The 15,764-nt window shown below is 41.5% G+C and overlaps 1 protein-coding gene across 2 annotated transcripts in view; it reads left to right on the top strand.

The window, feature by feature from the left end:
• Window positions 1-4,247: 4,247 nt before the first annotated feature.
• The window catches only part of STK4 (serine/threonine kinase 4), a 93,577-nt gene continuing 82,060 nt past the window's right edge, over window positions 4,248-15,764 (top strand). Inside the window, exons 1-2 of one of the 2 annotated variants that reach the window (XM_047068354.1) lie at window positions 4,248-4,344; window positions 9,973-10,053. In XM_047068354.1, coding sequence (XP_046924310.1) covers window positions 4,310-4,344; window positions 9,973-10,053 — 116 coding nt within the window. In that variant the 5' untranslated portion in view covers window positions 4,248-4,309. Of the gene's footprint in view, window positions 4,345-9,972; window positions 10,054-12,621; window positions 12,863-15,764 lie in introns of those variants that run through there. The other variant, XM_047068356.1, reaches the window with a different exon arrangement.

Below are 15,764 nucleotides of genomic sequence, written 5' to 3'. Positions count from 1 at the left end.
TTTTAGCATTATCAGAAAGCCTGAAAAAAACTTTCATTCTCAGTGTTTCTGAAGGCTCAAATATTATTAAAACAATTTTAATGAGAAAAAAATAAAAATAAAAACAACTTTACTGAGAAATAATTCACTAGCATATAACTCACCTATTTAAAGTTGAGTGCAGTTCAGTGGCTTTATTGTATTCAGAGTTGTGCAATCATCACCACGATCAATTTTAGAATATTATTACCCCCAAATGAAACCCCACTTCCTTTAGTCGTCATGTCCAATTCATCTACCCCTTCACCCCCAAGTCTAAGGCAACCAGTAACCTACTTTCTGATAGATTTGCCTGTTTTGGACTTTTCATGTAAATGGAACCATATGAATCCTTTGTGATTGGCTTCTTTTGCATACCACAATGTTTTCAAGGTTCATCTATGGTGTAGCGTGCCTCAGAACTTCATTCCTTTTTATGGCTGAATAATATTTTGCTGTATGCATTTTGGGTGTCCATTTTGTTTATACATTCATCAGCTGATGGACATTTGGGTTCTATCTATTTTTTGGCTGGAAGTAACTTTTTGACATTAAGATTTCATCTCTCTGAGTTAACCATCTCATCAAAGCCATATTTAATACGTATTCAGCTTTAATGGGGGAAGGAATAGATATTAAAGCCATGGTCTCCCTAATGAGATAATAATATGCACAGACATTATTATTGGACATAGTTTTTTTTATTGTTGTTTAAACACTTCTTTTCAGGGTTAATTGATAGTTTCTTTAAATAATATCTTTGCTTTCCTTGGTTGAGATACACTGGGGAGTAAAGATGTGTTATAATCAGGAAAATGTTACATTTCATTTAACAGAGCCAGGCACAGCCAATACTTTTATATGCTGATTTCAAATCATAAACCACTTAGTCTTGGGGAAAGAAGTACAGACAGCATCGTAATTTGTCAGTTTACAGTTCTGAATGCTTTTCAACTCAGGTGTATCAACATGATCTAACCTGAAAACACACTCTGAGTAAGATGGGTTACAGAAGGGATTTGAAATAAGAATTTAAGGGGCGCCTGGGTGGCTCAGTCAGTTAAGTATCTGACTCTTGATTTTGGCTTGGATCATGATCTCTCAGTTTGTGGGATCAAGCCCCACATTGGGCTCCGTGCTGACAGTTCAGAGCCTGCTTGGAATTCTCTCCCTCTTCCTCTCTGCCCCTCCCTCCTGACTCTCTCAAACTAAATAAATAAATATTTTTTAAAAAAAAAATTTTTTTTCAACGTTTATTTATTTTGGGGACAGAGAGAGACAGAGCATGAACGGGGGAGGGGCAGAGAGAGAGGGAGACACAGAATCGGAAACAGGCTCCAGGCTCTGAGCCATCAGCCCAGAGCCTGACGCGGGGCTCGAACTACCGGACCGCGAGATCGTGACCTGGCTGAAGTCGGACGCCCAACCGACTGCACCACCCAGGCGCCCCAATAAATAAATATTTTTAAAAAAATTTATTTTTAAATATAATTTATTGTCAAATTGGCTTACATACAACACCCAGTGCTCATCCCAATGAGTGCCCTCCTCAATGCCCATCACCCATTTTCCCCTCCCCCCCCACCCCCCATCAACCCTAAGTTTGTTCTCTGTATTTAAGAGTCTCTTATGGTTCACTTCCCTGCCCCTCTGTTTGTAACTATTTTTCCCCCTTCTCTTCCCTCATGGTCTTCTGTTAAGTTTCTCAGGATCCACATATGAGTGAAAACACATGATATCTGGCTTTCTCTGACTGACTTATTTCCCTTAGCATAATACACTCCAGTTCCATCCACATTGATGCAAATGGCATGATTTCATTCTTTCTCATTGCCAAGTAGTATTCCATTGTATATATTAACCACATCTTCTTTATCCATTCATCAGTTTATGGACATTTAGGCTCTTTCCATAATTTGGCTATTGTTGAAAGTGCTGCTAAAAAAAAAAAAAAAAAAAAAAAGAAAGTGCTGCTATAAACGTTGGGGTGAATGTCACCCTATGCATCAGCACTCCTGTATCCCTTGGGTAAATTCCTAGTAGTGCTATTGCTGGGCCATAGGGTAGGTCTATTTCTAATTTTTTGAGGAAACTCCACACCATTTTCCAGAGCGACTGCACCAGTTTGCATTCCCACCAACAGCGCAAGAGGGTTCCTTTTTCTCCATATCCTCGTCAGCATCTATAGTTTCCTGAGTTGTTCATTGTAGCCACTCTGACCGGTGTGAGGTGGTATCTCAGTGTGGCTTTGATTTGTATATAAAAAAAAGAATTTAATTGAGGGAATTGTTTTTATAGATGACAGAGGAGCCAAGATGCCAACAGAGATTAGTGAGGGAGCCCAAAGGACAGCAGTAGCAGGAAGGAACTACTCTGCCTAGGACTTGGATATAAGAAGGAAATGGTGTTATTTACAGAGTTCAGAAGCCGCAGCAGAATGGAAGCTGGAGCCATGTCAGGCCACTCTAGGAGGAGCTGAAGAGAAGGTTACTGTTGGATACTTAATCAGAAGCAAAGAAGGCAGAGAAAGAGTCTGGCTTCTCTCTCAGTTCTGCCCTCCACTGAAACCAGCCAGAAGTCAGCTGACATGGGAACCTGGGAAGTGAGCTTGCAGGGTTGGTCTCCTCCTCAAGATTTCTTAGGTGTGACATCAAAAGTATGACTCACAAATGAAAAAAAAAATTGATTAATTGGACTTAATAAAAATTAAAATTTCTGTTCTTCAAATGAGACTGTTAAGAAAATGAAAATACAAACCTCAGAAAATATTTGCAAATCATGTATATGATAAAGGACATGCATCCAGAATATTAAAAACTCAAAAAAAAATCAATAATAAGAAAAACAATCTAGTTTTTAAGAAGGACAAAAGGCTTGAACAGATACTTCAGTAAATATACAGATGACAAGCACTTGAAAAGATGCTCAACATCATTAGTCCTTACAGAAGTGCAAATTAAAAATGAGACACTATTACACGCCTATCCGATTGGCCAAAATTGCAAAGACTGATCATACCAAGTGTACATGATATAGAGCAATTGAAACTCATATACATGGTTGGTAGAAATGAAAAATAGTATAATCACCTTGAAAAAGTTTCTTAGCACATTAAACATGTATCTTCTATGGCACAGCGATTTCTCACCTGTATATTTACCCAAGAGAAATGAAATGTATGTATGCCTATCTGTATGCCCATACAAACACTTGTATACAAATGATCATAACTTTTATTTGTAATAACCAAAAGCCGGAAACTGTTTAAACCATTGGGCTTTGGGGTGGTCTGTTACATAGTGATAGCTAATGGTACACCTAACTAACTTCTAGTAATTTTTTGTATCTGTACATGGCCCATTTTCAATCTGATTCTGGCCACAGCTCCTACGTCATCTCCTACTTTTCCTTATTCATTCTGCTGCAAACATGGCAACTTCTAACACAAATCTTTGTCCTTACTGTTCCCTCTGCCTTAACTACTCTTTTTAAAAATATTAGTGTGACTAGGGGCAGCTGGCTGGCCTTAGTAGGTGAAGCATCTGACTCTTGATCTCTGGGTTGTGAGTTGGAGCCCCAGACTGAGTGCGTAAAATCTTAAACACATTAGTATGACTTACACTCTCATTTTAGTCAGTTTGTTTTTGTTTGTTTGTTTTTACGTTTATTGCCTTTCTCACTTGAATGTTAAGGTCCATGAGGGCAGAAATTTTATTTTGCTCACTGTGCGGCACCTAGTACTGTGCTTGGCCCAGAGCAGATGCTAGACATATATAGAATGAATGCCCGTTCGTTCCAGCCTTCTCAGAGTTTTCCTGATCCTACTGGCGTTGGTTAGGTTCTCATATCACAGTTATCTATCATCACTTATCACTATGTTAACTACCAGTCTAGTAAACTATCTTTTCTACGCCGTAAATTGCAGAAAAAGGTAGGACTCCTCTAGATCTTGACTATTACGTACCTAGAGCCTAGCACAGCGCCACACACACGGAGCTCGGTAAGCACAGAATTAACTCAGAGGAACTCTGCACTGAGGCAGCATGGCCCACGGATGCCGGCCTCGCGCAGGGAGCTCCGGGTTCCTTGGCCGCGCCCCGAGCGCCACGTGACTCAAGTCCACACCACGTGGCTCAAGCCCGGTCCTTGCCGCCCCGCCCCGCTCCCGCGGCGCGCGCCGCTTCCGGTGGGGGCGGAAAGCGGAAGTGTGGGAGGGTCTGCGGGGCGGGCTCGGGGAGGTCCCGGGGGAGGATGGAGCTGTGAGCGGGACTGGGCGGCTGCCGGCAGCGCCATGGAGACGGTGCAGCTGAGGAACCCGCCGCGCCGGTAAGGGGCCGCTGGCTAAGAGGCAGGGGGTGGGGAGAGGGAAAGGCGGGAACTGGCAGAGGGGAGGCACCAGGTGCGCCCCCGTAGGGGTGGACCCGCGGGGCGAGGCTATCCGGCTGATGGGCACCTGCTGAGTTGGGGGGGTGGGGGAAATCTCTCCCGGGAGGGGGTCCGGCAGAGGGGAGCGCGCGCCCAGGGGAATAAACGTGGGGCTGGCTGGGGAGAGCGCTTGCTGTGGAGGGACATCCTGGCGGAAGGGGGGCGCTGCTGTAGGGAGCAGCTACTGAGGGACGTGGGGACAAGTTAGGGAGAGCACCTGCTCAAGGCGGGGGCTCTTGCGGGGAGGCTGTCCTAGGAGGGATTCATCGAGGTAGCGGGGAGGTGGGGGGTGGGGGATGCTGAAGCAGGATGGGAACCTAGAGAGGTCCAAGGTATGGATCAGGAACAAGCAGAGGAAGGCTGGATGCACTTTCTAAGGGAAGGGGTCCCACCTGAGGGGTGCAGTGGGGAGGATCTGTTGAGGGGGAAAGCTTTGCGCCTAAAGCGGAAGGCGTGCCGAGAAAGGTTGAAGGTCCAGCAAGGGAAGGCTTTGTGGAGGGTAGCATTTAGGAAGATTTGCTGGATAGTGTCCCCACTCTAGGATGATGATGGCATCTTTCATGGCTGATGCCCAGTGCCTTCCTAGCTTTCCTCATGTTCTCCTCAGCTTTTCAAATCTGCCATTGGGAAGGAAATAAGGAAATAAGAGGAGGTTTTCAAGATGGGCAAATTGAGGCCCAGAAGAGTTGCGACACAGCTCTGTGTATTTCCTTCTTTGCTCCAGGTCTGGGTCGTGACCTGACCAGACTGGGCTCTTTTCAGGCCTCTATTGTTTTGTATCAGCTCCAGATCCTACTACTACCTGGAATTGTTTTAAGTCAAGATCGGGGAGGTAGCAGATCCTAGAAAGTCTGAACTCTTGGGCTGGTTATAGTTGTATCATTGATTTGCTCTGTGGACACCAGGATCTTATGTCAGTCTGCCACATCTGGAGAAAAGTAGAGTGCAGAGATCAAGGGAGTCATGCTTCTCTGGGGTGCAGTGTAGTTAGCTTCTATTTCACAGAGACCTCTGACTTCCTGCAGCAGAATGAGCACTAAAGTAGGAAGTGTTCTGCGTGTGGGAGTGTGGGGCAAAGGAGAGGTGAAGGGAAGGGATTGGCAGCCTGGGCTGCACACTTGGTGTTTGTTTGAAGTACACAAACACTGCGGAAGGCAAATAGCTGGTTGGGGTGGACTCATAATCACCCCACTCTAGTGTGCTGAGACGGAAATAATAATGATTCTTACCCAAACGGCACTTACTGGGAGCCAGACACCTTCCCAGTGCTTTCCATGTCTCCTGATGAGCCTCATGAAATTGACCTATAAAAATGGTAATTTCACGTGATTCAACTTCTTATGACTCTTTTGATTGTCACAACAACCCTATGAGGTGGTTATCTCCATATTTCTGTTTCACAGGTGATTAAACTGAGACACAAAGAGTTTAAGTGATTTGTGGGAGGTTCCACAGTTAGTTAGGGGCAGACCTGGGATTTTAAACCAGGCGATCGGGTCCAAAGTCCATGCTCTTAACTGCCTCAGTCTGATGCCTCTGTGGAAGGATCCCGGTTCCACAGGGCCTGTGTATGTTAGCAAGTATTTGCTGAAGCACCATAGTGATCCAGTTATAAATGTACATGGGTTATATTTCTTTCTGAAATATATTCATTGTTCTTCCGAGGTCTTGGTTTAATTGAAAACAGGATTAGGAATCTGAGTTTTGTTTCTACCTTTGCCTTGTGTTATATTAGCTTGGGCAAAAGAGTCAACCTGTGTGCATTTTGTCACACTCATTCCCGCACCTTTTGGATTTTCAGAAATTTATGAAATGTGCAAAAGGAGAGCACTGCAGGGCTGAGTTCTTTTTTTTTTTTTTTTTTACCATTTATTTATTTTTGAGAGACAGAGACAGAGTGCGAGCAGGGGAGGGGCAGAGTGAGAGGGAGACGCAGAATCGGAATCAGGCTCGGAGCTCCGAGCTGTCAGCACAGAGCCCGACGTGGGCCTCAAACCCACAAACTGTGGGATTGTGACCTGAGCCCGGATGCTCAACCAACTGAGCAACCCAGGCGCCCCTGCAGGGCTGAATTCTTGAATGAATTGCTCATCTTAGGTGAACCTCATCAGCAGATGAACTTTATTACTTGCATTTGTTAGGACTGCCATGTCCGTTTCACACACTGGGTGATTGAAATGGCAGAAATTTATTTTCTTATAGTTCTGGAGGCTAGAAGTCTGAGATCAGGGTGTCAGTAGGGCTGCTTCCTTGAGGCCTGTCTCCCTGGCTTGCAGATGGCTGTCTCCTTCCTGTGCCTTCACATGGTCTTCCCTCTGTTCCTATCTGTGTCCTTACCTCCTATAAGGACACCAGTCTTATTGAATTAGGGCCCACCTATGTGACCTCATTTTACCTTTATTACCTCTTTAAAGGCCCTGTCTCCAAATAAAGTCACATTCTGAGGTCTTGGCATTTAGGACTTCAACATATGAATTTGGGGAGGGAGAACATACTGATTTTTATGATCATTAAAAAAGTCATCAATTTATCTTACACATTTGTTGTAACCATTATCAAATTCTGAATGGAAAGAGGGATAAGTATACATTAATAAAATGAACCTTACAAGAGTTCTAAGATGGGAGAAAGAGGCTTCAGAATTAGCCAGACTTGTGAGTAACTACTTCTTAAACACCCTTGTTTGTGTTTGGAAAGGTACAGGTGTCTTGTCAGAGATTCGGTTGGCATGTGTTCCCAACAAGGGATTGCAGTCTCAATGCAGGAAATCCTCTCTGCGTTCATTTGTGTGTGACTGAGTGATGAGAGATTAAAGTTGATGGCTTATGTAGGAGTTTATGATTTTTAAAAAAGTGAATTGGTGTCAGATAATAATAGCGTGGTGGAGGATGCAGAGAGCATTTCTGGGATGCTTGGCTGTCCATGTGGCCATCTGACTTAGGAGAGGAGCCTCTGCCGGTGTTTGGTCCATGGAGGCTATGTTGGCCAGGCCTGTTCTTTTATGAGCAAGCAATGAAACTACCTATGACTTGGGGAAGTCCCAGCTGAGAGCTGAATCATCAGTCGGGGCTGTTTTGTGCTTCTTCCATGAAAATTTATGGTATAAATGTCATTAAGAGTCACTTACCAAAAGATGTTCCATAGTAATCTTAATCGTTGATAACCTGCTAACCCTTTTTAGGGTGGAATTCTATTCTTTTGAAAACTCACAAGGATTCCTGGTAAAAGCTTAGGATTCCCATCATGACGTTCATTGATCAATTTAGGAAATATTTATCGACCACTTCTGGGTTGTGAGGCACCAGAGAAATAAAGATGTTTAAGCCCAGATCAAAATCAAACAAACACCCCACTTCGATTGTTTCAGAGAACTGCCTGAGCAGGTATAGAAAGTTCTTCTGTCAGAGGATTATCAGGCGCTTGCAGCTGTTTCTGTCACGGCAGTGGCAGTTTCCTTTGTTATGTTGTGGTCTCAGAGTAGTTGAAATCGTGAGTTTTGTTTTTTGCAGACCACAAAGTCAACACTTCAGAGGAACACATTTGATCTTCCTTTATATAAGCTGTTTAATTATACTTGAGAAATGAGGTATTGTCCATTGTTTATACAGTTACAAATTCAGTGCTTCCCCGCCCCCTGCCTCCCCGCCTCCCTTGGTTTATGCGATGTTCTTTCTAACTTCTGAGTTCATAGACATGTTGCTTCTGAACTTTAAGAGGAGTTTCACTTCAGCCCTTTTTGTTTTGAAGCTAGTTTTTATGATGTCATTGGAATTTAATATTTAGGACCTTTTGATTTTCAAAGGTCGCGGTGGTCATTTTGTTAATTTTCAAGTTGTGGCAATTACTGACGTGGAGCATTTCTCCATTTCTCTAGTACATAGTCTTGACATTTACAGAATTATAAAAGATTGTCCTTTAGAGATCAGTGGTTATGGGTGGATACACTTGATGTGTTCAGGGATTTCTTTTTTGTCTTTTCTTTTGGTTTTGCTATTTTTTCCGGGAAGGTGTGTGTGTGTGTGTGTGTGTGTGTGTGTGCGCGCGTGCATGCATGTGTAATTCAAGTCTTTTCATGTAAAAATTGGTATTGTCCAGCTAGTTTGAACCTTCTGTCTACAAAGAAATCTCTAGTGTTCCTACTTCCATATTTCACCATTTCCTGAGCTGTCTTTTCTTTGTTGTCTTTTGTAGTTTCAGGAAGCCATTGTGTAGAAGATGCACACGTATACACACACAGATATTCCTTGGCAAGCTTCTTCCTTAAGCCCATTAATAATTTTCAGAGGTCTCAGAGTTTTATTTATTTATTTATTTATTTATTTTTAATTTTTTTTTTAGTGTTTATTATTTTTGAGACAGAGAGAGACAGAGCATGAACAGGGGAGGGTCACAGAGAGAGGGAGACACAGAATCGGAAACAGGCTCCAGGCTCTGAGCCGTCAGCACAGAGCCCGATGCGGGGCTCGAACCCACGGACCATGAGATCGTGACCTGAGCCGAAGTCGGACGCTTAACTGACTGAGCCACCCAGGCGCCCCAGAGGTCTCAGAGTTTTAAAAAAATACTGTTAATTTTTAACCTCCTGTGTTTGTTATTTACTATGTCTGGCATAGTCTGAAAAATTATCTGGAAGTTATAAGCACCCATATGTCTTTGATTTTTGGGACTCATCGGAGGTACACTGCTGCTCGTGGAAGAGTCCCTGTGAGACTATTTGAAATTCCTAGCTGCGTAGTTATTTTTCACTTTTGATCATGTCTAAGTGTATACCTTCCCCTTTCTGTTTCTGTGATACCTGTAGAATCTCTATGTTTTGACCAAATTGCCAAAATCTTGCTAATGAAGGGTGAGAGACTCTGTCTTCCTTGGCCTCCAGGCTGAGACCATATTTCAATTCATAGTTAACCTTACATTAAACATCTTTTTTGAAGAGATAGTTATGCCATTTTAATTCATGGCATCTCAAGATTTAAATGGATTTAAAGGTTCCCTCTAACGCTTGAACCCACTCTGTAGCATTTTAGCCACATGATGATTCATTTTCTGTTTAAATTCTCCAATGATGGGGAACTAGGGACTTCTTAAGGCTGTCTAAACCATTTCAGAACAACTTTTACTGTTAGAAAGTTTCTTATACCTGTTGAACTGAAATCTGACTCTTGGTAGCTGTCTACCCTCTGGTCCTGATTATGCTCATCAGAGGGAGCCAGAACACGTGCAGCACTGCCATAGAGCCGCCCTTCAGCATCCCTTAAAAGTCTTTTGGCTCGGGGTGTCTGGCTGGGTCAGTCAAAAGAGCATGCGACTCTTGATCTCAGGGTCATGAGTTTGAGCCCCACGCTGGGTGTAGCGATTACTTAAATAAATAAAAAAACTTAAAAAAAAGTCTCTTAGCTTGCCTTTCATGTTCACTAGTGAAGGCTTTGTAGAGAAATCCCTAAGATGCTAATTTTAATATAAATAACGTATTTTGTGGTCTAGTTGCTGGTAAATAAAATGTATTTTATGTTTTTATTTCTTCATTCACAGGCAGCTGAAAAAGTTGGATGAAGATAGTTTAACTAAACAGCCGGAAGAAGTATTTGATGTCTTAGAGAAACTTGGAGAAGGGTAAGTGTACAAAACAAACAGGTGGACCAGTAGGTCCCAGTCTTTTTCTTCCCCTAACACTGGAAGTAGCTGCACCTTTCTCATGTCAATAGTTCATACACCTGAGGAGGAGGGACAGAAATGTTGTGTATGGCACTGCTCTGGGTCGGGAGGAAGGTCAGCTTACAGCTTGAAATGCCCTTTTCCTCTCTCTCCCAGTCACCATTGTAGACAGATTCATTGATTTCTGGTCTCTTTCACCCCAACGGCATCCATTACTTTCTCTCTTATAGAATCCATGGGTTACGTGATTTTATCTATGTAACAGCACTAACTAGCTTATACTTCAAGAATTTTTGTTGATCGTACATTTTTATTTGCTGTTCGTAGTTTCTGATCAACATGCAATAACTTGTTTCAATAAAAAAATGGAATTCAGCATTTTGGTTAGTGTAGCTTTGTGAAATATAGTAAATCAGGGACTGTGACTACCTTTATAACTTCCAATAGATTGAAAATCCCAGGTTGGGAACGAGTTGTCTTCTTAAAACCCAGATATGTGAATGGGTTTATAAAATACTGCTGAAATGGTGTTAGTAGTGGATAGTGGCTGTCATTGACTTTCATGATGCAATAAAAGTTACAGCATAATTTTTTATACCTTTACATATCCTTTTCATTGTATCCTTAACCTATTTATTTCTTTTTCTGTAATGACCAGATATTAAAATGTGAGAGACATTTTTTATTATGTTGTTAGTTTTTGAATAGGTAATCAATTCATAGGATTCAGAATTCAAAAGCAAAGGAGTGTATACAATGAGGAAAATCCACATTCTACTTCTGTCTCTCAGCCACCCAGTAGCAATCAGTATAGTGGTTTTTTTGTGTATCCTCCAGTGACAGTTTCTGCATAAATAAGCAGGTGTGTGTGTGTGTGTGTGTGTGTGTGTGTGTGTTCAGTCTCTTGAGAGTGCTTTTAGTTCAATAGAAGACTTGAAACATTAGCTTTTAAAAATGTCTGTTTAAGTACTGTGTGCTTCTTGAAATCAAGTCTTCCATATTTTATTTTGGAGTTTAGTGTTATTTATGTCTAATATAGGTCAGCAATAATGTTAAACCTGATCGTGGATTACATGGCATAGGTTTTCATGGATTGCCTCCTTGTAAAAAACATTAGTCATCTCTTTGTAAGTTGGAGAAATACTCTTTGGAATCAAACAAGACATCAAGCAGAGAAGGGAAGTAAAAGGGGACACCAGCTGTGCTGTGAAAAGACAAGTACAAGATGAATCTGAAGACTGCAAGTTGACTTGGCATCCTTAAAGGTATGGAAAAATGACAGTCCCTCTACATCTCTTGCCTGCCCTTTTCAGCTTTAGCTTGGTATCCTTGCTCTTTTCCTCAAGGAAATGAGTCCAAAGCCCTTAATCTAACAGTGCTGACAGGTTATGCTTTGAATAAGGTAAACATGGTAGGCATAACTGAATATGTAAGTAACTTGTTTCTTTCAGTTTTAATCGAAATGTGTTACAGTCGTAAAGGTGTGGACTCTGAAATTAGAGCTGCGTTAAAACTCTTGCTCTACTGTTTTTTAGTCACAATAAACGAGTGAGCTTGAGCAAATTATTTAATATTTTGAAGCTTCGTAAACTTCAGCTATAAAGTGCAGACATTAGTATCTCCCTCATTTGGGTTAAGTCAAGTATTATATGAGGTAATGGGGGTAAAGTACTGAGTACTGAGTATGGTGCTTGTCACAGAGTAAGTCCTCAATAAGTGGCAACCATGATTATTTTATTTTTATGTCTACCAACTGAAGCATGTTTCAGACCTTACCATGTCAAATTAAAGTTAATCTTAACTCTTCCAGTATATTTAGATGTTCTTGAAGGGAGCTCTGTTTGGGTTGATTGGGTTTGGGGAACGCCAAGAGAAAACTACAGACAGAGAATATATCAGGAATGTAGCGTAAGGGAAAACTAAGCTAATTACGATTGTTTTTAATTGTCTTTTAGACCTATGCATGTCTTCATTGAGGAACTTGGAAATTTCCCTATAGAGATGTAACCAGCAAGAAAATTGACATAAAGCTTCAGATCTTTCTCCCCGTGCTATCACCGTATTGTTCTTTTAAGTGATACCACAGATGCTTGGATTTCTGTCATCATAGCTGAATGAACCCGAACAAGTTTCATTTAACTAACAGAATCCTAAAGGAAGACCTTAGCTGCCGTTTTCTGTCTAAACATAAACTGCCGTGCCATCCTTAAATTGCTCTGGAAAACAAATAGATTGTGAACACTCACTGACTTGTGTCTTGTGAAATGAGCTCTGGCTGATGGACTGTATTGGATTCTGGAGGCCGTGGTCCTTCTGTGTATGGAAGAAATGCTGTGGATCTGTGGCAGAGTAGAGCCAAAGCTCCAGACCAGAATGAGTGGACCATGCTTGGAAAGTGTTTTGAGTGCCAGCCTAGCACCTTTTGTCCTTCTGTTATACTTAAAAGTTTTACACCTTGACTCATTGAAGTTTTTATCAGCGGGTAGTAACAAAAACATCTTGCCCATGGTTTCATAGCTAGTGAGTGGTATTGTTAAGACTTGTATCAAGTTACTTTGGCTTCAGATGCTGTATTATTTGTTTTTTTCCAAATTGATCCTTGCCTTGTATGGCTTGTATGAAACCCCTACTTCCCCACCATTTTTGTTCTCTGCCAGTTAAAATTCACTGTAGTTTTGTGGTAGGGAATCTGGTCTTATGGAACCGGCCTAAAAGTGCGAACAATTGCTGAAGCCTTCTAAATTCTCTTCAGATTACTGGAAATGAAGTACGTGGAAATCACGAATCTTAATTGTTATATGAACTCTCGGAGTATTCCTTGCTCTCAAGGGAGCATAGGGAGGCATGGAGAGTGTTCTGGTCAAGATTGCTGAGTGAGCACATGCAGAGATCTCTCTTTCCATTTCAAACAGATAAAACTAATGAATGAAAGTTAAAAGTTTAGATAAAAGGACACATGGCCAGCTACGGACCAGGGGTGGAAAAGATATGTAATAGTAAGGGGGTGGGGAAAGCTTGCCTTGTCCTTGTCAGGAGATTGCAGGTGGGCTTCCTACATGAAGCTGTGGGATGGATGAGGCTCCCCATCTATGAGCTAAAGTTGAAATAAATTTGCCCAAACACCACTAGAAAGTATCATTTGCCTGTGGCCTGGGGAAAAAGTGGAGGTACCTGTTTGACAATAGAAACTGGGCCCAGACGCTTTCAGGTATGGGATCTTAGAGAGGCAACAACTCCCAACTCCTAACGGGGGACCAAGTTTAAGTTGTACAGCCTAGATGATGGGGCTAAAAGAACCATGAAACCACCATGGCATCATGAACTGGTCATGGCAGTTAGCATTGTGTAGAGGAAAATTATTCAAGATAAAAGGAAACTCCTGCAAGGAAATCTGCCATGAAATAATGATCAGAACTAACAAATGGGAGAATTCACACCCAAGGAAATAGAAATAGTGGAGCAATCTCAAAAGGGATTTAACATGTTTTCGATTTTCAAAAAGAGAAGACACAGAATAACATCCTTGAAAGAAGAACACCTGGTTATGATCATGAACAGTTAGCTCCATGCAAAATTAAAGTTGGGAACCTTGACAACGAAAACTATAATGATTGAAGTTCAGGAGGCCCAATAATTTGGATAAGCAGTAAACTAGACAAGCTGAATGAATTTGTGAATGGAAAGATAGAAATGAGACTGATCACAAAATGCAGGACAGAGAAACATGGTGTTAGAAATCAAGAGGGCAACGTGGATTGAGGAGGTGCAGTATGGGTCCAGTAGGAATTCTAGGAGATAGTAGAAAAGATAGGAAATAGATAAGGCTGAGAATTTCCAGACTTGAAGAAAAACATGTGCCTTCAGATCAAAGAAACTTATGAAGTATCAAATAAATCAACTCCTAGTTATAGTAAAAGTATAGAATGTTAAGGATAAAGAGGAAATCTGGAATACTACAGAAAGAGAGATTACCTATGAAAAATGATAATCCAATGGTAGCCAACTTCTTGGCAGCAATAGAAGCTGGAAAACTGCAGAAAAGGTGCTGAGGGAAAGCTATTGTCTACGAACTCTGTATCCAGCACAACCGATTCCAAAGAGGAGGTGAAATACAGACATTTTCATACATATGGGACCTAGTGTATCAAGAATAACTTTGGATGAAAGTAATAGAATACCCAACTAGCAATGGCTAACCAATAAGGGCATTTAATAACTAAGTAATAATAAATCTGGGGTGAAAGATTCCAGAATGGTTGATTGGCTTGATAATGGGTTAGCTATTTGTGTAGTTCTCTATTTCAAGATGGCTACATTACTTTCCAGCATCATGCCTTATGTAATAGTAATCAAAGTAGGAAAGGAAGTGGCGAGTAAAAATGGGCCTTCTTGTGTGCTACCGTCTGATTTATCAGGGAAGAAAGTCTCTCCCAGAATCCCTTCCACAGAATTCCCCTCAAATTCCATTGGCCAGAGCTAGGTCATGTGCTTATTACTACTTCAGTCACCAGCAGAAGGAATAGGAATGCTGAGTGCTTGGACCACCATGTTTTATCCCCTGGGACCAAGCCTTCACCACCCTAATGAATCAAAAGTTTAACTGTGAGGAAAAAGAAGCAGCAGTCAGGCTTCCACACAGGGTCAATGGTTGCCTTTCTCTGGCAAAAAAAAAAGAAAAAAAAAATTGTAACATTTAAGGATTATTATACTAGTTTGACAATATAAGGGATTCTGATGGAATGGAAATTTTTTGTGTGTTCTGCATAGACTTTTTTTTTTTTAAGTTTTATTTACTTTCACATTGAAATGGTTCCCAAGTGTCTTTTGGCAGCTAGAGCATTCAGCTACTTTGCTATATCAGGTGGCCCTGTGATGTTGATGTTTTTTCACCAAGACAGTGTGAAGAAACAGGTGGGTTTGGGAAATAGGAAGGATGTCTTACTCATTGTGTTTTCAGTGACAGCCGTCGAGGTTTCCAGTAAAAATGTAATCCATGCAAGGTGATGATGGTATGTCATTTGACCACCACAATTGTCTTGTAGTTTGTATTGTCATTTTACAGGTGAGGAAATTGAGGCACGAGAAGGTTAATGTGTATGTAAATGATGGTTAATATGTAGTGGGGGATAGGGCTCAAATCCTAGGTCTTTCGATTCTAAATCCCATGCTCTTTTCACCCCCAAATTGAATCGACATATGCACTTTTTACTTATTTCGATAATAATCTTGTAAGGGGGCATGAGTAAATGGCTTTATATGTGCTCCGTTCATCTGATACTAGCCTTTGAAGGGCCTGAGATTTTTAATTAGTTTCCATAATGTTTTAAGTATTATTGTGAGTGAGAGGAGCAAGGACGGAAAGACCTCATGGGACTGGAGTGAACACAAGAGCACAGAGGCCTCCGTTTCTGTGTTCGAGCCCTGGGAGCTCTGTGTTCACACAAACCTAGATTCACTTCCTGGCCTGACCACTTAGTTTTTTACCTTTGTGACGACCAAGTCTTATAACCTCTGGGCCTTTACACATTTTTCCTGTAAAATAGGGATAATGACCCCTTCTTTGTTTTTTGTTTTTTGTTTTTTGTTTTGTGTGTGTGTGTGTGTGTATGAACTGGGATGATGCACAGCTTCTGACAGACATCAGGCATGGTAGCTACTATAACAGTGAT

The sequence above is a fragment of the Lynx rufus genome, unplaced genomic scaffold (genome assembly GCF_022079265.1).
Source record: "Lynx rufus isolate CCGP_SWC_20201006 ecotype Redwood Valley unplaced genomic scaffold, mLynRuf1.p SCAF_8, whole genome shotgun sequence".
Classification (NCBI taxonomy): domain Eukaryota; kingdom Metazoa; phylum Chordata; class Mammalia; order Carnivora; family Felidae; genus Lynx; species Lynx rufus.
Note: the sequence above shows the minus strand (reverse complement) of the source record. Positions and strands in the feature narration are given on the sequence as shown.